At 41.7% G+C, this 23,643-nt stretch overlaps 3 protein-coding genes across 5 annotated transcripts; 2 read left to right on the forward strand and 1 right to left on the reverse strand.

Moving 5' to 3' along the window:
• Positions 1-197: 197 nt before the first annotated feature.
• Positions 198-3,579, forward strand: LOC113036419 (uncharacterized). 3 transcript variants are annotated; one of them, XM_080288303.1, is made up of 7 exons: positions 198-338; positions 1,422-1,654; positions 1,766-1,873; positions 2,283-2,339; positions 2,448-2,579; positions 2,673-2,786; positions 2,964-3,579. In XM_080288303.1, exons 2-7 carry the CDS (start codon positions 1,520-1,522, stop codon positions 3,012-3,014), a joined length of 597 nt encoding a protein of 198 aa, XP_080144429.1. In that variant the 5' UTR covers positions 198-338; positions 1,422-1,519; the 3' UTR covers positions 3,015-3,579. The 3 variants fall into 3 exon arrangements, with proteins under 3 accessions (XP_080144429.1, XP_080144434.1, XP_026048555.2); XM_026192770.2 differs by lacking the exon at positions 198-338 and adding an exon at positions 1,241-1,346; XM_080288308.1 differs by lacking the exon at positions 1,766-1,873.
• A 3,897-nt stretch (positions 3,580-7,476) lies between these two features.
• On the reverse strand, positions 7,477-10,533 carry aldob (aldolase b, fructose-bisphosphate). The gene is made up of 9 exons (XM_026192780.2): positions 10,263-10,533; positions 9,486-9,598; positions 9,182-9,393; positions 9,038-9,092; positions 8,772-8,932; positions 8,605-8,688; positions 8,343-8,517; positions 8,045-8,244; positions 7,477-7,765 (listed from the first exon to the last, which is right to left on the reverse strand). The coding sequence occupies exons 2-9, from the start codon at positions 9,595-9,597 to the stop codon at positions 7,670-7,672; spliced, it is 1,095 nt and encodes a 364-aa protein (XP_026048565.1). The 5' UTR covers position 9,598; positions 10,263-10,533; the 3' UTR covers positions 7,477-7,669.
• A 3,622-nt stretch (positions 10,534-14,155) lies between these two features.
• Positions 14,156-23,617, forward strand: rnf20 (ring finger protein 20, E3 ubiquitin protein ligase). Its single transcript, XM_026192794.2, has 22 exons — positions 14,156-14,295; positions 14,661-14,841; positions 14,958-15,026; positions 15,137-15,235; positions 15,326-15,473; positions 15,566-15,751; positions 15,867-15,982; positions 16,149-16,295; positions 16,377-16,451; positions 16,540-16,659; positions 16,962-17,141; positions 17,215-17,350; positions 17,447-17,568; positions 17,682-17,838; positions 17,980-18,307; positions 18,910-19,027; positions 19,206-19,355; positions 19,439-19,651; positions 19,894-20,019; positions 20,944-21,084; positions 21,942-22,046; positions 22,925-23,617. The coding sequence occupies exons 2-22, from the start codon at positions 14,671-14,673 to the stop codon at positions 23,099-23,101; spliced, it is 3,084 nt and encodes a 1,027-aa protein (XP_026048579.1). The 5' UTR covers positions 14,156-14,295; positions 14,661-14,670; the 3' UTR covers positions 23,102-23,617.
• Positions 23,618-23,643: the final 26 nt, after the last annotated feature.

Consider the following 23,643-nt stretch of genomic DNA (forward strand, 5'->3'; position numbering starts at 1 on the left):
AGTAATTTCAATAATGATAAAAAAAAGAAAACATTAATGCAATCTGAATCCGTAATGTAAATAATTTTTAAAAAAGCCTCACTTAAAGACTTTAAGTAGGTAAAGTTGTTGTTTTTTTTTTTATGTACACCTGCTTACACTTATAACACAGTCAGTGTGCACAGACCTCATGGAGTTTTCACTGACCACACTGTGGAACAGTTTCAGCCTGTAACTTCCAATCAAAGTCTTTGGCTCCTCCCCTTAATGAAAAAAACTGTCTCTTTCTCTTTCTACCCACAATAATCCCTTCCCGTTATCTTTCACGCTGCTTTTGCTGCATGAAAATCCAAGACGAGGTAAGAAGGACCATTGGGGCCAAATTAATACAAAACATATATTGCTGAAATTGAGAATAAAATCAAAATTTGGAGATCAAGTTACATAATGTTGTTTTGAGGAGGGAAAAAGTTAAAATACTATTTTGAGGAAAAAACTGGAAATGTGGAGATTACAGTTGTTGTTTCATGAAAGACTGCCATATTTGTTATACCCTTTACAGAATGCCTTGTTTAGATGAGTTAGAAGGACACATTGTTCTGCCGTGTTTTGATAGAATACACAACACGTTCTCACTCCCAAACACCAAACACTTCCCTAGATTACGAGATCGGAAAAATTAAGAAACATGAGAACAGTTTGGAATGAATCTACACATATGCGTTTATTTTACTTAAATCGCTTTGGAAAACACTAACTTCTTTAAAGTGCTGGTTAAGGTTCGGGATAAGGTTAGGTCAGAACGGGCGTGAGAACGGGCTGACATACATCCTCTCTGTTACAAGAGGGCGTAACCACCTTTAGTCTCTCCGTTACCGGCCGTCTAGTATAAAGTGAGTATAAACAGTAAGCTGTCAGTGTAGAGAATAGAAATCTTGTGGAAATCTTAATAGAAATTATTGTGAGCTGTGATTCTTTTCCCCCACACTGAGCCCTTACCTGCTGAAACTCACTTTAACTTTAACTAATTTTTCTGTTTAGATGCAATGTCACACGCACGAGGTTCAATTAGCTTTGCACAAAAATAATACATACCAGGTTGTCAGTAGTTTCACTAACTCTGCCAATAATGCCGATCTACTTATAATACAGTAAGTGTGCACAGACCTAATGGGGATTTCATTTTAACTGAGTGGTTTACTCACTATACTGTGGAACAGCCTAAGCCTGTAACTTCCAGACAGTCTTTAGCCCCACCACTTAATAAAAAAAGAAGTCTCAAATTGCCACACTTCCTCTTTCCACCCACAACATTCCCTTCCTGTTATCTTTCACTCTGCTTTTTCTGCATGAAAATCTAAGACGGGGTGAGTCACGTTTTCTAAGACTTTTGAAAAATCTTGCATTCATCTGGCTTTTAAATGTTTTCTGCTACTCCACAGATATTCTGCCCCCAACAATCTGTGCTGCTGTGGGGAAGCATCCAGTTCAATTAAGTCTTTTTGACCCACAGCCAAGCACTGTGTGTAGTCTCCTGAAAATGGAGGGAACTCAGACAACGACTAGAGAGGAGGGGACAACAGAAAGAAATGGGGATCAGGGGACTAGCAGCAATGTGCCGATGTCCAGCAAACCTCTGCATCGCTTTGTCCGAAAGGAGCCCAGAAGTCTTGGGGTAACACATCAGATAAGCAAAATCTTAAATAAGCAGATTTATACACGAGGATAGCTATAAGCTGATGCAGCTGTAGACACTCTCATCCATTCTTCCTCTTCCCCTTTCCAGATTGTCATTCTGATGTTTGGCTGTGCTGAGTTGTTAATGGGATTTCAGTTCTCCAATGAAGAGTTCAAATTCTCTGCTCAACTCATTCCCTTTTGGCAGGGAGCTCTGGTACTTACTGTAGCATTTTACTGGCTAGCACTGACATGCTGACAGCTAAAAATGATTGAACTTGACTGGTCATATCTTCTGTGCAGTTATTGTTCAGAAAAGTTCAAAGTACTGCCTGTGCTATAAATATGAGGCTACAACCATCAGTTTGTTAGGTTAACAGCACAAGCATGACACACAGTCATAATACCAAAAGGTTTTAAAAATGCATCTGGTACAATTGCAATGCTACGTGTTAACTAGATCTTTCCAATGACAAATAAACATCAGCAAGTATTCATAGTTTCCTACAAAAGATGTATTGTATGAAGACAGACTCACACAGCTTCACACTGTGAAAATATCACCCATAAATCTACTGTGGGTTAAGGTCAAACAGCATCATTTGTTGTGATTATTTGCTCACTAGTTTCTTACCTGTGGAATCCTGTCAGTCTACACTGAGTTGCATCCGTCCAAGAAGATGGTACGTCATGGTTTTATTTCCTATTTGTGATTTTCAGCCTTGTTTATACTCCTACAGTCCTTCCTAATTCAGTGGCCTAATTAATTTTGATTAACTTATCTTTCCCAGGTGACTGTGTGCTTGGCCCTGTATGTGGTTTCCATCTTTGGAATCGTAATCTCTTTCATATACAGGATGATCCAGGTCCTCTCTTATCCCTACTTTTTTTTTTTGCGATTTCATTTGAACGATGCAAGTGTGGTGAGTTACAGTACATATCTATTTTTTGATTATGATTGTATGACATGCATGTTTTCACAGCATATCAATAACTCTCACTTTCTGTCACTGTAGATGCTGCTGAAAAGTATCGAAGCCATTTTACTGATCTCCACTATTTCAGTGTTAGTGATTCTCATTTTTCTAACCACTGTCGCAAGTTTCGCACTGAAATCCACACGCACTCAGGTAATAGCATATTTTATTTTTTTATTATTGACATACAAGCCTTCTGTCTACTTCAAAGAAACATGCCACAGAGTCCGATTTATCCCAGGGATATCTGCTGAAGGACAGTTTTCAATAGCTTTGGTCACTCATCATTTTATTTTTCTTCCACTTTCATGTTTTGTTTTGTTTTTTCAGGTCATCGTCCAGCAAATTCCACCACCGAGGACTGAAACGCCATCGGACTGAGGACATCTTTTTAAAGTATTATTAAACATTACACGACCTTACTAAAACACACTTGTTGGTCTCTTGCGACACTTGTTCTTGAACTAAAATCATTTATGTCATCACTGTGAGGAAAAACTATCTTAGAAGAACTTTTTCAGGAAGGCAATAACGACTAATCTGTCTGGCAACCCTTGCGTTTCCCTGCTGCACGTCTGCAAATCTCTTCTCATCGACTGAATGTGTTGACCTCGGCCAGATGTCATACACTATATGTTGGACAACATCTGGGCTATGCAACATTTGTTTGTGACAAGTGTCAAAATTCAGTCCAACCATAAAAGTTTTGATTTGTTTTAAAACATACTTGTTAGAAATTCCTTTTTTATTGTTAAACATTCAGTACAGAGTACAAAGCACCGTTTAATGACAGTCAAACACTACTAATAAGACGCTAATAATAATGCAGATACAATTAGATGGAAAATTTTGGATGTCTCTGAAAAGATGACACGCATAACAGATTTTCTACATGGCTTCCAAATGACTAAAGGTCTGATGAGGAAGGAAATTTTCAGATATTAACTGAAGACATTTTACAATATGACATGTTGTAACTGGATGAGTAAACTATTAGCTTTGACCTCTGGTTACAGAGGGAGCAGGTACTGCACTGTGATCTAAGAAGCCTCGGTATAAACTCTGTTTTTCCTGTTTGCGTAAAATCTTTTTATATTTTGTGCAGTAATTGTGTACTGATTTAAACATAAACTTTTGTTAAGCCAATATAAATATTCTCATTTCATTATGTTAATCTTTGCGTAGATTAGAGCTGTACAAACTCTGTTTTTGCCTTATAAATGATATTTTCATGTGAGTTTGTACATTTCAATAAATTGCTGCATCTCTCTCATTTTCCTACCAAAACTTGAAGTGAGAGATGGCTCAATACTTTTGCACAGTACTCTATATGATTATATGTGTCAGGGAGCTCAGTGTGACGAATTAAGTAAGATTAGTAAGAGAGATAGCTTTTAACTCTCAGGGATGGCACAGTGTTTGAGTTTGGGAACTGAAGGGGAGTTTGGACCCGGAAACGGCTAATGACGTCAGATAGTTTGTTTAACCTCCACAGTGGCCATCAAATGTGGAGGTTAAACAAAGTTCGTCACAAAGCCGGACGACAAGGCGACAGCTTGGGGGAATTTCGGCTGAAGAGGCGAGAGAACGAGAGAGATGTGTCTGCTAAATACTGATGCTCAGTTTCCCAAACATACAGTAGATTAACTCAGGTGCACTGTGGCATTTAAACAATATTCAGTTGGTATTAAGGGTGCCAAATAAATATCCCTGACACTATTACAGCACCAGCGGCAGCCTGAACTACTCATACAAGGCAGGATGTATCACTTTTGTCATGTGTTTTATGCCAAATTCTCATCCTATCATCCAATGTTGCAGCAGAAATTGAGACTCATCAGAACAGTCGATGTTTTACAATTTTCTGTTGTCCCATGTGAATTTTAGCTACAGCTGTTTATTGCCATCTGCTTCAAGGTTTCACGTGTTGTGCGTTCAGAGATGCTCTTTTGCATACCTTGGTTGTCACAGGTGGCTATTTGACGTATTGTGGCCTTCCCATCAGCTCAAACGAGTCTGGCCATTCTCCTCTGACATCTGGCATCAGTAAGACATTTTTCACCCAGAGAACTGCAGCTAACTGGATCCTGTTTTTTTCTCTTTTTCATTTTGATGCTCAGTTTGGACTTCAGCAGGCTGTCTTGACCATGTCTACATGTCTAAAGAACTGAGTTCTTGCTATGTGATGGTCTGATTAGATATTTGTATTGCCGAGCAGTTGAACAAGTGTGCCTAATAAAGTATGAAATAGGCTGTACATAAAGATTAGACTCGACTGGACATTAAAAGTAGGAGTAATCTGCATTTTTTTTTAAACTGCATTACAAAGATGCTGCTCTTTTTTGTGACACCCCAGAGGAACTGAGCAACACATAAACAGTTCGCCCATCAAAACTGAGACGCACTCATGTAGCTTAACATTTGGTCTACATCAGAAACTTTTCTGTAATGCAGGTTTTAATATAAAATAGACATACACTGTCTTAAAAGGATAACAAAAAAAAACTTGAGTGGATATGTTAGCTTAACTGTGACTGAGGGAAACAAAGAAGATGGACTTGAGCTGGTATGGAAATACACTATTTTGGAAAATCTTTAAGACTCTTTAAAAAAAAAGAAAAGAAAAAAACCTTTAAATAAAAAGTAATACTGTAATTTTTTATATTCATTTCTTATTATTCAGACATTTAATTTAAATTATATGGCAGTCAAATTAAAGGCTACAAAACTTCTTTGAAACAGATATTTAATCAATAGTGATGCACCTAAAACATTTAGAATTATGCATAGTTATGGTGCAATTTTGGCTGGTGCGTTCAAGGAAGCCTCAACATCAGAGGTTTTCCTGCTAAAAAGCATTAAATTCATTGGCTAAATTTATGGCCAATTGTTACTCAAACAAAGTTGCCACAAGTATCCATCTTTGATTCTTTCTTACATTGCACAAATTCAGCATTTGTTAATTGTAATTGAATTAACATTGTAGAGTAAGTATTGTCATGCTAAACTACCTCCAAAGAAATTGAAAGAATTCATTATTACTAAAAGTCAAGTGATGAATCTAGAACTTAATTAATTAATTAATATTAAATATTAAAATAAGCATTAACTGTGAAGTTGCATCATACAGAATATTCTTATTGAATAAGGCCACTGGTCCATGGGCTATTCAACTTTCATCTACCGTATGAATCTTAGCCTTCATCAAAAAATAAAGTTTTATGACTTAAATAAAATGAACTATGAGATAAAAGATACCTTGAAATTTCAAGTTATTTTCAAGTATAACATTTGACCACTGAAACCCTTATTTTTGCTGTAATTTGGCACTTTATTAAAATAATAGTAAGAATAATAATAATGCATTTTACTATTTTTTCAGTTTTTGTAAAACAGTAAATTTAAACATTCTAATTTGGTTTGGATAACAACAATAATTGTATTTTAACATTAAAAATATAACTCTAGTTAAGGAGTGTGTGTACTGATGGATTAACCACTACAGAAACATAAAAAAATATCTTTGGTAATTACCACTAATTTTCATTTAGTAAAGCTGTGGGATGAACATTACATTGTGAGGTGGTCGAATACATTTTTTAAGCAATGTAACTCACTTGAGATAATAATAATGTTGACATATCAACATTACGTCCAGTTGTTATCAGGGTATTATCAGGGCGGCACGGTGGCGCTATGCACTGTTGCCTCACAGCAAGATTCTACCACCTGGTCGGAGCCTTTCCCTGTGGGGAGTGCATGTTCTCCCTGTCTTTGTGTGGGTTCTCTCTGGGTACTCTGGATTCCTCCCACAGTCCAAAGACATGCAGTTAGTGAGGTTAGGTTAATTGGTCATTCTAAAATGCCCATGCGTGTAAATGTGAGTGTGAACCTGAGTGTGATTGGTTGTTTGTCTCTGTGTGTTAGCCCTGTGACAGACTAGCGACCTGTCCAGGGTTTATCCTGCCTCTCGCCTTATAGTAGCTGGGATAGGCTCCAGCGACCTGGTGACCCTGAAAATGATAAGTGGAAGAGAATGGATGAATGGGTTGTCATATCCACGGCTTTTTTTCCCTTCCCAGTGGTGGAAACAAGTTTTCATATATTAAGCCACAATAAGTGAAAATCTACTGTGGGTTAAAAGTCAAATAGCAAAAGTCAAATGTGATTATTTGCTCACTAGTTTCTTACCTGTGGAATCTGTGAGGGGAAAAAAAAAACTATCTTAGAAGAACTTTTTCAGGAAGATAAGCAATCTGTCTGGCAACCGTACACATCGACTGAATGTGTTGAACAAGGCCAGATGTCATACCGTATATGTTGGACAACATCTAGGCTACCTAGCATTTGTTAGTCACACAACTTGGCTGTAAATGCCAAAATTCAGGACGGTACCTGGGACGGGTATAAACTATAAAAGTTTGGTTTTTAAAAAAAATTTAAAATTAATTAATTAAAAAAAAAAAAAACATACTTGTTAAAAACACTTTATTGTTAATATCTTCATCAGACCTTTGGTAATTTTGAAAATCTATTATACGTGTCATCTTTTCAGAGATGTCCAAGATTTTGCATCTAATTGTATCTGCATTGTTAACAGTGTCTTATTTGTCTTTGACTATCACTATACTTTGCTTTGTATTCTGCACTTAAATGTTTAAACCTTTGATTTTATCCCCAATCAACATCTCAGGTGCCCCAGTGTTTTCTGTAGTAGCACATTAAACTTTATGTATTAAGAAACAGGAGTAGGTTTTCTAATATATATATATATATATATATATATATATGTGCAAGGAATTTACTCCATCAGTGGTGGATACAACTCATGAAGACACTGATATCAAAAACATTTTGGTCTTTTATTTCGGGAGATTTCATTAAGTAGACAAACAGTAGTTGAACATTTTGACAGAAGTCTCCCCCTGGTGTTGGTAATGCAGGGAGGATGGGCACCCAGAAGGAGATTTTCTTGTAGTTATATTTGGTCCATGTGCAATTCTTGATTTGTTTTTCTTGGGTTATTGTCACAGTATTTAATATACATAGCTGGCAGTGTACAGAGACTGTGTGGAGGCCTGGCCAGCTGCACCGGTGGGCTTGTACTCTCCTTTGGAAGCCAGGCCATTGATCTGAGGGGAAGAGCAGAGGGGGAGGAAAAAAAGACAGGACAAAGTCAAATTGGAAAGTTAATTATCAGCCAAGTTACTTGTGTCACATTAGCGTAAGACTAAATAGAACGGGGGGGGGGGGGGGGGGGGGGGGGGAACCAACAACAATCATTTACTAGACAGTGTAAAGTTGGGCAATGCAAGATAAGCATTATTTGACAGCCAGTTCAGTAAACAGTCCTCAGCAAATTGATAACACTCGTTAATAGTATCTACTGAGGATCAGTACTACTCATTGACCTTGGCTCTGGTGATGAAAGTTTGCTGTGTGGCTGCCTTGTTTTCAGCTTTGCCCTTCCAGGCAGCAAGAGCAGAAGCCTGGAGTGCACGACCGTAAGAGAAGGTCAGCTTCCAGGGACGGTGCAGAGGCACCTGATTGATGGCGTTCAGGTTGACGGAGGCCTCCTCTTCACTCTGCCCTCCGGACAGGAAGCAGATGCCTTTAAAGAAACAGAAAAATAGTGTCATACTCATAATCAAATGAACTGCTCTGCACCTTCCTTAACTGTAATGTAAAAGCTGTCCTCATGCCACTTACCAGGCACTGAGGCAGGCACGGTCCGCCTCAGAGCAGTCACTGTAGCCATGGCAACTTCCTGAGGGGTGTACTTCTTAGTGCAGGAGTGTCCAGCAGTGACCATGTTGGGCTTCAGCAGAGTGCCCTCCAGGTACACATGGTGGTCAGACAGAGCCTTGTACACTGCAGCCAGGACCTAAAGATGACCCGGCAGATTTATTACTAGACACCCTTCCCATCTTATGTACTGGGAATATCCTTTGCTGCTGGTGGTCTTGCTTACCTTTTCTGTGGCGTACTGGCAACGCTGAAGGTCATGGTCTCCATCAGGCAGGATCTCTGGCTCCACAATGGGCACAAGGCCATTCTGGTGAATACAAGTTCAAATGAATGACTAGAATTTACCCAATTTGTCAGCCTTTTATGTAGAGCAATTTGCTATACACGCACCTGTTGGCAGATACTGGCATATCTGGCGAGGACATTGGCGTTCTCTGCAATGGCAAGAGCTGATGGGCAGCCATCTGAGATCTTGAGCACACACCTCCACTTGGCAAAGTCACAGCCGTCCTTTTTGTACTGGGCACAGCGCTCTGAGAGGCCATCAAGTCCTAGAGAAGCCAAAGAACATTAGCAACCCCGTCTTTGAAAGGCTTATTCTGCATCATTGTGATGAGATTTGCAGAGAAATGCACAAGGTGTTGAATCCGCGTTACCTTGTGTGGTGGTCTCTCCATCTGTTCCCATCAGACCAGCTGTGCCTTTGTCCACCTAAAGCAAGAAAATGCAAACATGTCAGCAAATTCTAAAAAAATCTTTATCTCTGAGATTCAAAGGGTCAGACACTGCTTGCTCCTTACTTTGATGCCAACAACAATGCCCTTTTCCTTGACGAGCTGGGGGAACAGCTTCCCACTGTCTGACTTCTGGTAGAGTGTCTCGTGGAAGAAGATGATGCCACCCACGCAGTTTGAGAAGGAGGCATCAGAGGAGAAGAGGATGTCACGGAAGCTGCGACGGTTCTCCTCGGTGTTCTCCACGTTGATTTTCTGGAGCCGCTTCGCCATGGTGCCTTTAAAGAGAAACACAACACAGAAAATAATTTCACCTGCATGCACAGCATTTACCTCTCAGCATGGAGTACTAAATAAAAGGGTGGCTCACCTGTTGATTCATCTGCAGCCAGGATTCCCTTTCCTGGAGCCACGATCCTCTGAGCAATGTCAGAGAGCTCCCTCTTCTGCTCCGGAGAAAGGGATGGGAACGGATGAGTCATCCTAAGAGAAATAACAATACAGGTTTTTTGGCAGGTGTTTGGAAAGTCTTCAACCATTAGTGGTACGAGGAAGATTTAATCTTGTTTTCCATCTGACACAAAATCCAACAACATTCTGTTCTCCTTCAACACATCCAAGGTTAAAAATTTGGTTAAAAAAGGGTTGAACTTTGGCCTACAAAACACAACTGCTCCCTTTCATTGTGCAACATGTGTTCAAAGTTCACCCGCAGTTTTGGTCTAGAAGTTTTTGCAGTGCTGTCAGCAAATAATGCATTAAACAGGCCCATGTCATAGCCAATAATCAAGAACATCGCTTGCAAAGAATAAAGTAAGCGATCGTAAAAGACAGGCTGAACTTAGGCGCTTTTCAAATATTTGCGCACATCCAAGCATGCGCTCTGACGGCCATCTGCAGAAAACAGGTTTATGTTTGCCAAGCCTTTCAAAGTAAAATAGCCTCTAATGTATGATGCAAAGGAAAGTGAACTTCCTAAATGAACCGTGTACCGTGTGCACACACAAATTATAACACATTAAAACTTGCTACTTCAATCAGTAAACCCGCAGAGGCTTACTAATCCAACCAAAAATTCTAGTCTGCAACATATGACAATCTGCAATAACGCAAGTGTGCAAGAGTAAAACAAAACAACTAGTCTTACTTGACAGTTTTGTTAAACAGCGACGACAACTGACGTGGCAGATAAGCCTCTACAGACCCAAAGCAGCAACGACACTGACACACAACCCGAAAAGTGGATGAAAGGGGGCATTTAAAGGCTGTCCGGATCCACGAAGTAGGAGGTGCTCGTGATGTGGCGGGGCGTGTGTAACCCGGATAACTGCAATTGGCCCGTTTAGGCCCACACGGGGGCGGTCATTTTTTATGATGACTTTGCTACCAATGCACTATGTTCTTATCGGGTAAGTGGAAAACAACAGGGGAGCGATGTGTGTAATAAAAATCGAGGTCTGCATGTATGCACGCACCGGCATGCACTCATCACATGATCAAGAGAGGGGCCCCTCTGTCTCTGCTCACAGAGCTGCACACTGACAGATGCTGAAATGTGAGCCGCTGGCTGCAATGTTGCATTTCAGGTTTGTTTTTGTATTTCCTGGTGAAAATGTGAGTCGCAAAAGCATTCGATGAACTCTTCAGTTCTTTTTTTTTTTTGCGTCGAATTTCTACATTTCTGCACGTTTATGTCTGAAGAGGTGTGTGTGTGTGTGTGTGTGTGTGTGTGTGTGTGTGTGTGTGTGTGTGTGTGTGTGTGTGTGTGTGTGTGTGTGTGTGTCATAAAAGCCACATCTCATATTGTGGAGAGTTTTTATATTATTACACGCAGAGACCACTGGTGCACCTCCACGTCCTTTTTCTTTTAATTCTGCTCGATTTATCTCATCGTGTTTTAGTTTGAGGTTTGGAAACAAGTAATATTCAGTTTCTTTCATTAAAAGTCACGTATATGTGCCAAGTGCATCACAGTGCGTGATAATCACGTCATGGATAGACAGTTTCCTTATCAGCTGCTGAAAGTGTTCCAAAAAGCTTTTGTGTTGGGGGAGTTTCTTGTGACCACCAGGCAATAGGTGACCTCATCAGATAGCTGTATTTGAACTCATGGCTGGAATGGATTTTAAACTCAGGATTAACTACAAGCCAGTTTTTACACAATCCGGACTCTGCACCATGAGCAATTTGCCCTTTGATATCTCTGATCGAGATCATTCTTTGTTCACGAATCCAATTTTACCTATTATACACAGGATCATCACATACATGCATATTTATTATAGATAACACTACTTATCTCGCATAACATTAATGAAAAATATTGGACAGGAGAAATTACCCTTTGGTTGTTACCCTTTGACTGCTTGGTAATGACTCCAGTATCAATTCTGCTTTAGAAAAACACAGAGCAGTCTCAATTTGTGTTATAACATTTGGGAACTTGTACATTAATGCATGAGTTATGTATTAATAACCATTTGATTGCAGAAATTATTCAGCACGTCTTGGCTCAGAAATCTGGGTGTCATTTTTGTCTGTTCAGTGTCTCTTGAGCAATCATTCCAAACAGCTGGTTAGGGGCTGTTTTCCTAATTTAAGGAGTATTTCAAAACTCAGACTGCTGGTGTCAAAGGCTTTTATCTCTTCTTATTTGGATTATTTTGATTTTGATTTATTTTTTTTTACTTGTTTTAGCAAATCACTCATTGACCTTTGCCAGACTGTTAAAAATGTTGCACTAGGACTTTTAACTAGCACCAACTAACATTCCCTTTTTGGCTTCTCTTCATTTGTTGCCAGTAAATTGAAGAATTTGTTTGAACATTTTAGTTTGAGCTGCTTCCTGGGATAATAGGTCATCAGGTCAGAGGTTGCTGCAGACCCCAAGCACTCAATCTGGTTTTCGATGTAGCAAGGACCAAGGTTGTACAATTTTCTTCCATTGTGAGGGTTGCACCCATGAAAAACTTGCCCAGTCTTCTTTGCCAATGCCAAATGGCTTATTCTGTGACCAACACAACCGCATCGGTTGTCTTGCAACAAATGTGTGCAGCCCACATACTCAGCTCTGCTGCTCAACCCACAAATTTGTTTTCCTTACAGATTCATGACCCTTTGAAGGGAATTAAACTTTCCAAGAGTATAAGATTTACTACCAAGAAGCATTGTTACAAAAAGAAATAATTAAACACCTTCCCCTACCTTTTGTAGTAAGTTTGTCTCACACCATCCCTTCTATGACACCAACCTTCTCATTACAACCATGAATGTTCTCCATGGTCTTCTTCTTTCCCTCCTACAACTCCATCTTCAACATCCTTTGTCCAGTATGTCCACTATCCCTCTTCTCTGCATGTCCAAAGCATCCACCAGCCATGCCTCTCTACATTCGTCTCGAAACTGCGCAACCTGAGCCCTCACTTTAATTTCTCCATCCATGCTTTGTTTTTTCCTCCATCCCACTGAAAATCTGAACATCTTCAACTCATTTTCAACTCTCCAGCTCAGCCTCCTGTCTTTTCTGTCAGGTCCATCATCTCCAAACCATACATCATGGCAAGCTCATCACTATCTCGTAAATGTTCCCTTTCACTCTCGCTGCTATTAAATTTGCTCGTGAAATTAAACATTTCGAATGAATTTTAATCAGATCAAATCAGTTAATAGTGATTGGCTTATGGGCAATTGTGCAACATGTATGACGTTTTATTTGATAATTTTTGAATGTAGAGTATCAGACAGTCTAAAAGTGTGGTGAAGGAGAGTTCGCAGATTTACAAGATGAGACCTGCTACGCTGTATGGTTTGAAGTTGATAGCACTAACAAAAATAAAGGAGGCCAAGCTGAAGATCTTACAATTCCCTTTGGGAGTCACCAGGAGGACCAACATTAGAAACGAGTGTATCAGAGGGAGAAAGATTGAGCAGTTTGGACATGTGCATCTTATTGGACAAAAGATGCTTAATATGGAGTTGCCAGGCAGAACGATAAGAGGGGAGACTACAGAGAGGATTAATGGATGTAGTGAAGGAGGACATGCAGATACTTGGTGTGGCAGAAGAGGTTGCTAGGTATAGGGTGAGATATTGGTGTTGGGTGACTCTAACGGGTGGACTCAGTAGCAAAAACACACACAGGCTCGGGGGTTGCGCTGAATGCTGTTTTATTTACAGTTATAGGGGATATTTACAAGGGAAGGGGCTATTTACAGTGATCGGGTAAACGAGCGAGGACCGAGAGGGAATGAAACAGAGCAGGAGGATGGGTGGCGCACTGGAGTGACTTGATACACAGAAAATACAGACGCGGGCGGTGATCACAGCCAGAGGCGAGGTAAATCTCCGTCATAGATCCGGGAAGACAAACTCCAAAAGAACAGGCAGGCGAGCAGGCGGCGGAACAAGCTAGTGCAGGGGAAAAACGGGCAGGGAGACGAAGCCTGAACATAAAGCTCAAGCAGCGTTAATCTAGAGCAGGGGTGTCAAGCTCCAGGCCTCGAGGGCCCGTGCTCTGCAGGTTTTAGATCTCACCCTGGGTCAACACATACATACATCCCAATAGAAATCCAACAAACACTATACAGAGTAAGGATGACGGGACTATTAATGAACTTTTTATGGATATCAGCACGTTATGATGTCAGGGGAAATGAAGTGGCAGATAATGCTGAAAATGAGGCCACTGGAAAAAGATTAGTGGAGTTAATTATCAGCTTTGGTAAAAAAAAGAAAAGAAAAAGAAAGAAAAAAAAAGAAATAAGAAATATATTAAAACAGAAAATGACGGAGAGATGGCAAAAAGAAAGGACGATGGGTTTATAAAATTGGATTTCATTGATTTACTTAGAAAGTTATCAGGCGATTTTTAATTAAAATTTGCATGATAGGATCGAATACTTTAGTGAGGATTCGGTTCACACTCCATACCAATTGGTGGCGGCAATGCACCAGTTCGTTGTTTGCCATCCGCCAATAAGCACAAAGAAGAGAAAGAAGAAGAAGCCGGACGCGTCCCTTTGGTGAATTTGCGCCCTCCGTGGCAGCAGGGGGCGCACTGCCAAGTTAGCTTTAATCCATCATGACTGTGGAAACTTCCGTTTCCGAGAGCCAGGGAGCCGCAACATCAACATCCACAGACAGATTCAGTTACTAGCTTAAAAGTCTTAACGTTAAAAGCGGTAAGGTTTCTATTAGCTGTAGCTGTTGTTGACAGTATTACAGAGTAGTTGCACCAAAGTACGGGATCAGAATGAAGTTGATCGGCATTTAAAGCTGGCGTTAGCAAATGGCTAACGTTCTCCTAACCTTACAGTCACTCATTTAATCAGACTGTTGGTGAATTGAAATGTTACGAGGTCATTTGGGTTTGTTTCTTTCCTCCTCCCATCTCTTTGGGCGATATAGTATCAGAATAAGCACTGAGAGAGTTACCTGATATCATTTGATCTAGCTGGCTTTGTCGTTTACCCAGTTACTTTCATTTGAGACACACAGTTTCCTCCGGTTAGAATGAGAATTTTTTTTATTCCTGTATTTGTTTCAGGAGTCCGACGATGTCGGGGCAAAAGCGTCCTGCCGACCCCAGCGGCCCTTCGTCCTCCGGTGCGCCGCCAGAGAAGCGCAGGGAGCGTGAAGGAGAGGACGGAGGTGCCGGAGTCAGCGCCGCGGCCGGAGGGAGCACCGCGGTGGAGACTGTCATTAAACTGGGAGGGGTGTCCAACTCTGTGAGTCCTCATCTATTATCCACTCTACCCTTAATATATCTATTAGCAACCGTCTTCTCGTATTGTGGATAAGTTTTCTTCTTTGTGCAGTCATGTTTCAATCAAATCTTTTTTAGGAAGAACAAGACATCAAAGCTCTCCAGACTAAGAACAGAAAGTTGGGAGAATCTCTCGATCAAAGACAGGTAAATTCATTCCCCGGTGTTGTTTTCTACCTCATCAGACTGTAGAAGCTGCACTTGTTTCTTGTCTTGTTAATCTAAAAGCTTTTGATCTGTTATCTTGTTGTGTGCAGGTGATTGAGGATGAACTTCGAGAGCGAATTGAGAGATTGGAGACCCGGCAAGCAACAGATGATGCCAGTCTTCTGATCCTGAACAGATACTGGAACCAGGTGACCCCTCTGTCAAAAATGATCATTAACAAATATCTTCTGTATGAAGATGTAAAATTCCAAATTATTATGCTGTTTGGTCTCTTTCAGTTTGATGAAAACATTCGGCTGATCATCAGGCGTTACGACCAAGCAAGCAGTGAGCCTGAGAAATCTCCAACGGGTGAGGGGCGGAGCCTGAAGCCAGAAACTCCAGAACCCGATGGCGACTCCAACCAGGAGAGAGCCAAGGACCGAGGTAAGAACAGAACTTACCAACGAATCATCACTTTGAAAGCAGTGACATTAAAAAAACCCAAAAACGGAATCTGTTATGTGGCTGTCATCCAGGCCACCAAGGAGAGACAAACAACTCCTTCCTGGCCACGCTGGCTAGCAGCAGCAGTGAGGAGATGGAGGCAGAGCTTCAGGAGAGGGTGGAGTCTAGCCAGAAGCAGGCTACCCGTGTGCTGGAGATCTATGAATCTCTGAAAAGCACCGTGGCTCAGCTCAAGGCTGAGTTGGACTCTGGAGCTGGTGAGATTCAATGTTTTGACGTTTTCTGTGAAGAGAGTTTTTCAGTGAGACAATGAGATTAAATGTGCGTGCATCAGGTTTTCTTTAAATGTGATGCTGTTGCTTTTCATTCCAGGGGGCAGTCTGTGGGTGGTAGCATCCAAACTGAACACTCTCCTGACCAGTGAAAACGAGCGGCTTCAACAGCTGACGGAGGACCTCAAACAGAAGTACACACACATGACGAGCGAGGTATGAACTGCGTCTTGAACTGGATTAATCCTCAGATCCAACTAACTTTTACACTTTTTAAACACTTGTTTTGAAGATAATATAAACTTCTTGAATGATTTGGTCATAAAGACTTGATTTTTTTTTCTCAGTAGTTAATTCTTTGGGTTTTTTCTGTGTCGCTTAGTCCCGGCTTCTGGCACGGGCGGCTAACAAGGCCGACCAGCGTGTCAGCGAGGTGCAGGCTTTGATCGAGGAGTTGCAGTGGGACATGGAGAAGATCCGCCGGCGGGAAAACAGACTGAACGCACACTTGATCGAGATACTGGAGAGGGTGAGGATAGCGCAGGCTGATTAGAAGCAGGGAAATGTCAGGAGATTATTTGTATGTTGTAACACTTCCTGTGTACTCCAGGTAAACAGCAAAGGCTACAAAGTGTGTGGAGAGGCCAGCAGTGTGTGTGGGACCATCACTATTAACAAGAGAAAGGTAGGATTCCCTTTTAAAGTTAAAGAGCAGCTTTTTGGACAGCAAAAAAACTATAGCGTGAGCATTTTTGTACTTTTCCTTGACACAGTTTGAGGAGATGAACAGTGAGCTGGAGGAGAACAGAGAGCTGGCGGAAAATCGTCTCATCGAGCTGCAGAAGCTCGAGCAAGACCTGCAAAATGTTCAGCAGGAGAACGGCAGCATGAAGGTGCTCACACTGAACGCAGCATTGCTTTGACATTTGTTTTAGTTGCTTGTGATTCATGAGCACTTTTAAAGTCCACTTTCATGAAACCAAACAACCAAACTGCTAATTTACCATCGTGTAAAAATGCTTTTTACTTGAAGCTAATTAAAAATGAGTAGATTCACATGAGTGTAACAGAAATGAAGTCAGTTTTTACACCAGAGTCTTTCTGATGAACCTCAAAAATGTGATGGAAATTATTCATCAGCTAATATTTTTCTCTCCGTTTTGTTGACTTTTCTCATTACCTCTGTTTTGCTCAGACGGAGCTGCTGAACCGAGCTGAAAGCTTGGTGAAAGAAACCGCAGAGTATCGCTGTCTGCAGTCACAGTTTTCTGTGCTCTACAACGAGTCTCTGATCCTCAAGGCTCAGTTAGATGAGACACGCGCTCGACTCAACACCACGAGGACGGCACGGCTACGACAGCTCGAGCACATGGAGGTAGGTTGTGTGTTTGGGCGGTTTCGTTTGTCTTCGTCACACCTCGTCTTACTCTCATCTTCTCTGTGTGCAGAATGATGAGGTGACTCTGCAGAGGAAGGTGCGCACAGAGGTGTTTCAGTTGGAGGACACACTGGCGCAGGTCAGGAAAGAGTATGAGATGCTGCGCATCGAATTTGAGCAGACTCTTGCTGCCAATGAGCAAGCAGGTAACTGATGGAAGTTTTGACATTAAAAGTGAATGAGATGCATTATTTGTATTTGAACCAAAACCTTCACCCTTGACTTCCTCTTACTTCATTCAGGTCCCATTAATAGGGAGATGCGACACCTGATCAGCACGTTGCAAACTCACAACCAACAGATGAAGGGAGAGGTGGTGAAATACAAGTTGAGACTTAGAGAAGCGCAAGCTGAGCTCAACCAGGTAAGTGAGATGGAGGCAAGAAGAGAAATGAAACAATGATGGCGTGCTTTCACAGTCACATCTTCTGGGTGAAGTGAAGCAGAACATGATGGCACAATCTGTTACCCTCATAGGTTCGCGCTTCAAAGGGCAACGCCCCCCTCCAATCTCAGTCCAGCACAGAGATGGATGTGAAGGAGGATATGACTTCTCCATCAACGCTAGCTGTTTCTGGGGAACCTGTGGTCAAGACGGAGCCTGACAACGGCTCCTCCACACCCAGCAGCACAGGTAACTCCCAGCTTAGCTAACTAATTCTAAAACTGATCTCATTTTATGTAGCTTTATTTTAGATAGCTTTTTATTTTTTCGCTAATTAGCCTGTCCCAGTTTACAATTCCTCCATGGCTTTCTCGCATCGTCTTTCTACAGGTGCCTCAGTGAAAACAGAGTCTGGTATAGAGCTCGAGGCAACTATAAAGGAAGAGGAGAAGGAGGAGAAGAAAGAGAAGGAAGAAAAGAAAGAGAAGGACATTATAAAGAAGGAGGAAAAAGAGAGAGAGAGGGAAAAGGAGAGGGAGAGGCCGACCCGGAGCAGCGGGAGCAGCAGCAGCAGTAGCAGCAGCATGATAAAGGAAGAGAAGGAGAAACCAGGGAGCAGCAGCCAGGCAGAGGAGTTGGCCGGGGAGCGTCTCTCTATGGTTGGAGGGTCAAAGAGGAAGGAGATGGAGCAGCTGAAGATCGTTCGCACAGAACTCAAGTAAGATACATTAGTGATTTTTATTTATTTATTTTAAGCTGTGTCAGAGATTATTCATCCATGCAGGATTTTTTCTGCTTTTCTTTTTTTTTGCACACACATAAATTAAAATTATACATTATAAAGAGACATATGACCAAGAATTTGGAAGCTGGAAAAATATTGTAAACTGTAAGTACTCAAACAGCCCATTATCATATTTTTTGTTTCCTCAATCTGATTTTGGAGGGCTTGATTTCAGTGTTACACCTTTGTGTTCATATTTTCATATTATAGTATTATATATATGCTTCATATGTCACAGTTGTCAGAGTACAGTGGAAACATGTTTACTTTCATTGTTGTTGTGGATCTTTTGTTCTGCGGGTCAGCTTCAGGCTGCAAACGTCATGTGATTCTTTGAATCAACAGCAGTAGCACTCACTAAATGATGAGCTCTTCATTATACAGCAGGTAAACAAAGAATGTTGACATGTAAAACATGGGGGAACGGTCTTTTTGTTGTATATGGAGCTAGCATAGCTTGAGAAACTCCTTTAACTGTGTGTTGTGTGTTCGTTTAGGTGATAGTTTTGTTAAATATTCTCACTGTGGTTGTGCAGGAAAGCCCAGGAGTCCCAGCGGGAGATGAAGCTGCTGTTGGACATGTACCGCTCAGCACCCAAGGAGCAGAGGGACAAGGTCCAGCTCATGGCTGCAGAGAAGAAGACCAAGTCTGAGGTGATCAGCGCTGCACAATGCAGGCGTTTTGTTAACATGATCGGCAAAGTAGTGGAAGTGAATCTGTTTGGTCCACTAAGACGTTTCTGGCTTGATTTTTATGTATTTTTTTTACATGGATGGATGGAAGCAGGTAGTAATGTGCTTTGGGCTTCCCGTATAAATGTCCTGGTTTCAGGCAGAGGAGCTGCGGCAGAGGCTGAGAGAGCTGGAGGAGAGGGAGAGGAAGGAAGGCAAGAAAATGGCTGATGAAGAGGCTCTGAGGAAGATCCGTTCTGTGGAGGAGCAGATCGACATCCTCAACAAGAAGCTGTCCATAGCTAAACAGGTGCGGGACCTCATAATTTAGTTTTTACTCTTAAATACCTCTGCCTGGTTCTTTTCTTCCAACACTCTCGCCTCCTCCTGTAGGAGGAAGACGCTCTGCTGAGCGAGATGGACGTGACGGGCCAGGCTTTTGAGGACATGCAGGAACAGAACATCCGCCTGATGCAGCAGCTCAGAGAAAAAGACGACGCCAACTTCAAGCTGATGAGCGAGCGAATCAAGTCCAACCAGATCCACAAGCTGCTGAAAGAGGAGAAGGAGGAGCTCGCCGACCAGCTACTTACTTTAAAAACTCAGGTGAAGCACAAGGCGACTGCAGCACCCATGTGCGCCCCCCACCACGCATAGATTAATTGCTAATTAGTAATTGAATATAGTTAATTACTTTCTTTTAATGCACTGTGCATCATAGTGGTTTGTAACAAACATGGTAAAACATTTTCTGCTGAACAGTTTCCTGCTTTGTTCTTTTTTTTCTTTTTTTTCTTTTTTAAATAAAAGGGATTTCTTGAAATCGTTGTTTGCGCTGTACCTTACAGGTCGATGCCCAGCTGCAGGTGGTGAGGAAGCTTGAGGAGAAGGAGCGCCTCCTGCAGGGCACCATCAACACTGCTGAGAGGGAGCTGGCACTTCGAACACAAGCCCTGGACATGAATAAACGCAAGGTAACATATTGTTCCGTATGAAGGGGATAAAAGCCGAGGTGAAGGGCAGGAGAAAACCTGCTTGTCCAGGGATGGCAACCACTCCGAATGGCTACTCACTGTGATGCCTTTTCGTCTGACCTGACCTCGAAGGAAACAGAAGTCCATCGGAGGCCCAGCCTGTTGAGCTGAGCAGTCAGTTTTTGAGATTGTTATGTTGCCTTGGTACCTTCTCAAGATGTGCCAAAAAATCCTAGAGCCTTACAGCGAAACAACTTTTAACAAACAACAGTTGCACAGTGTTTAAATGGATCAACAATCAGCACCTTATAGACCCTCTGTGGTTTATCTGCTCAGTGTGCTGGAGAGTGGAGGCACTGCTGACATCAAAACTGGCATATCGCTTCCTGACGAACCCCCGCGCACATTTGCCCCCTGGAAATTTTATGATCTTTATTGTTTATTTCATATACCAGCTCATCCTAAATGTTATCGAGCACTCAGATGATACTGATGTAGGCGTTGCCCTCCTACGTAACGGGGAGGAGGAGAACACACCAATGCTTGATTTCTTCCTAAACTGTTGTGAGCAGTCAAATCTTGTCTATTGATTTTTAGCTGCAGGCTTCTAACAATACATCTTTCACTGGAGAGCCGGTTCAGCTCACTAGAAAGTGCCTTTACATTGTGCTTGATCATATGTAAAGCTTAAATAATGTGATAAAATGCCCTGTGACCATGCTGTAAATCAAATTTCCCTAAGAGGGCAGAATCAGAGCTACAAAATGAGCTCCTATTAAGGAATTTAAGCTTCCTTAATGCTATTTAGATGTACATAGTTAAAGTAAATAATAACTAAAATCACTTTCACATGCTGTACTGTGTGTGCACAGTGGAGTGCATGGGATTAGAATTTCCCCACTGACAGCTCTCATCCTCCTTCAGGCTCAGGAGTCGGCTTTGCTTTCGGAGGAGGTGCGAACTCAGCTGGAGCAGGTTCAGCAGAGGCTCAAGCTGGTCAGAGAGGAGGTCGTTGAGAACAGCATCTCCAGGGAAAAGGAGTCCTTCAATGCGCGACGAGCACAGGTACGCAAATCACCAAGTTTCAGTAAACACGGCAGTTTGAAATGCCGTCACATAATCATATGCACTGGGATTACAGACTTTAAAGCAATTTTAACTATACTGCTGAAAACAGCCCTACATGTTGATCCTCCACAGCTCTCCTGTATCAGATTGTACCATAAATCTAAACTGGATTTAAAACAATTTAATTTTCTGTCATAAGACTTTCGAGATGACTTTTTCTCAAAATACACAACATATTTTCTAATCCCTAATTGGATTTGTTTCCTCTATAATTCCAATATTTCCATTATGTTTCCCCCTCCAATGAAACGGTGAAAACTTCTCACATGACTGTTAATGCCACTTAATAGTCTCTTTTCCACGAGTACTTACTCTACTCTATGGGACTCGGCTCGGCTTTGATCGTTTTCCATTGCGATCGAGTAGCACCTTAAGGTGCCTGGAGTTGTTATAGCAACGCAGCTGCGACAAAAAGCGGCACAACAGAGAAGGACGTCGAAGCGAGGGTATACCTGCTGCTAAATCAAGGGTAAACATCTGCACCCGGTGGTTTGAACATGGTGTTTTTTGAAAGAGTTGCTCTCATGACTCTTTAAGTGACGCCACTGACTGGCCAATCAGCAGCATGCAGTCTGTTGATGTCACATTTTTGGATCGTCTTAGATTGCTTGGAACCCAGCAGAGCAGATATTTAAAATGACCTAATGGAAACCCCTGAAAAGTCGAGTCAAGTCAGTACAAAAGGGCTATAAGACTATTATAGTCATAAAGTCTGTTGTTAGATGAGCCCAAAATATAGGGAGTGTCTCCTGTCACTTACAGCTGTTACATCTCCCCATTGTGTTTTTTTTCAGGAGGACATTTCCAAACTGAGGAGAAAGATTGAGAAGGCCAAGAAGCCAGCCGAGAAAATCAGCAATGGAGACGATATTCTAAATGAAGAAATAAATGATTATAAGGTCAGACCCTCAGCTTGGCATAAAGTCCTGCAGCAGACTAGCCTGGCTCTCAACGAAGGTGATCCGATGAGTCTGCCAGAACACTTAAAGCTCAGTGATGTGTGTATTGCATCTTTAGTGTAGAAATTGCAGCATTCGCAGGAGGTTATGTCTTTTAGACACTCTGGGAAGTTACCAGTCTCAACCAAGATAAAGCACAGCAACATAAACTCCTGTGCTTCTGTTCCCCATGTGTTCAGTCTTTGTGCTAATCTGAGCTCACAGGTTGCTAGCTATAACTTCCTATTTACTATAAAAACAAAATGAGGCTAACCTTGTGGCAGAGTTTCTCCTTTAGCTCTGATCTGATGACCATTGATAACTTTATGATTCTAATGCTGAAAAACATCTGAGGTCAAACTACAGTCTCACCAACTGTGGGGAAAAAATACAGGCAGTTCCTGTTACACATAAGTAATGTCTCATGGCTGCAAGCAAAATCCATAAACAAATACACTGACAGGTGTTATAGCTGAGTGTGTTTTTGGGAGTGTGATCAGAGTCTTTATGAGGACAGAATAGAACAACTGGAATTCAGTGGATCTGTTAGAAAACAGACTTGCTCAAATTTCAGATTCCTATAGGCCTGTGATCACATTTGTCCAGATTTATCCCCAGAGGCAGTACATATAATTATGATCTGAGTCTTTAGTGATACACACCTGCTTTACAGGATTTCTGTTCTTCTAAGAGAGTGGTTGAGTGTTAAGTCTGGTTTGAGGGCTTCACTCCTGCCCTAGATATTCACTTCCACTCATTAGGAACCATTCAGTCGAGAAAAACAATGTTTTTTTCAGTGTATTGTTCAAACCGTTCCTTGTCTCTCTCTCTCTCTACAGGCACGTCTTACGTGTCCGTGCTGCAACTCCCGGGTGAAGGATGCTGTGCTGACAAAGTGCTTCCACGTCTTCTGCTTCGAGTGCGTTAAGACGCGCTACGACACACGCCAGAGGAAGTGCCCCAAATGCAACGCGGCCTTCGGGGCCAACGACTTCCATCGCATCTACATCGGCTAAAAGCCACGCAGCTAAACTCGTGAGGAAGCGGGTCAGCGAGATGAGCTGGAGTAGAGACACTGCCTGGGGAAAAGGCTCAGCACGGCACTCACGTGCCCCCTCCTCCAATTATGTACTTCCCTTACACTCTGATGTGCAAGAGATTGTTGGTGAGGAGACAGTCGATGATTTCAGCTTTGTGTGGGCCGCAGTGATGCTTTGAAGATTTTTGTTGTTGTTGTTGTTTTATTTTAACAATAACCGAAGCTTCTCTCATCCAGTGTCCACTAATTAACTTTCTTTTTTTAATGCTGGTGCAGACAGAGGCTTGTTTGTGTGCACTCATTTGAAAGCAGCCCATTAAACCAGTTATCAGAGAAACAGCAGTGCTGTGGATGTTGGTGTGTATGTACACTGTGAATGCCATTTTCTTTTCTTTTTTTATCTGCCTGTTTTTGCTCAGTGCTGCCCTGAAACAAGCTGACTTGGTGCTGTATAATTGCTGTTCTGCTAGTTATTAAAATTACATGAAAACTGTTCCGCTTCTTCTTCGTTTTTTTATT

The sequence above is a fragment of the Astatotilapia calliptera genome, chromosome 2, assembly GCF_964374335.1.
Source record: "Astatotilapia calliptera chromosome 2, fAstCal68.1, whole genome shotgun sequence".
Lineage (NCBI taxonomy): Eukaryota > Metazoa > Chordata > Actinopteri > Cichliformes > Cichlidae > Astatotilapia > Astatotilapia calliptera.

Bases quoted from the DNA above. Each gene is read 5' to 3' on its own strand.
- LOC113036419 (XM_080288303.1), top strand. From the start codon at position 1,520: ATGGAGGGAACTCAGACAACGACTAGAGAGGAGGGGACAACAGAAAGA. The intron at 1,655-1,765 runs GTAACACATCAG...TCCCCTTTCCAG, and splicing joins AGGAGCCCAGAAGTCTTGGG to ATTGTCATTCTGATGTTTGG. The intron at 2,787-2,963 runs GTAATAGCATAT...TTGTTTTTTCAG, and splicing joins TGAAATCCACACGCACTCAG to GTCATCGTCCAGCAAATTCC.
- aldob (XM_026192780.2), bottom strand. From the start codon at position 9,597: ATGACTCATCCGTTCCCATCCCTTTCTCCGGAGCAGAAGAGGGAGCTC. The intron at 9,093-9,181 runs GTAAGGAGCAAG...TTCTTGCTTTAG, and splicing joins GCATTGTTGTTGGCATCAAA to GTGGACAAAGGCACAGCTGG. The intron at 8,689-8,771 runs GTGCGTGTATAG...TGTATTCACCAG, and splicing joins ATGCCAGTATCTGCCAACAG to AATGGCCTTGTGCCCATTGT.
- rnf20 (XM_026192794.2), top strand. From the start codon at position 14,671: ATGTCGGGGCAAAAGCGTCCTGCCGACCCCAGCGGCCCTTCGTCCTCC. The intron at 15,027-15,136 runs GTAAATTCATTC...TGTTGTGTGCAG, and splicing joins AATCTCTCGATCAAAGACAG to GTGATTGAGGATGAACTTCG. The intron at 15,236-15,325 runs GTGACCCCTCTG...GGTCTCTTTCAG, and splicing joins TGAACAGATACTGGAACCAG to TTTGATGAAAACATTCGGCT.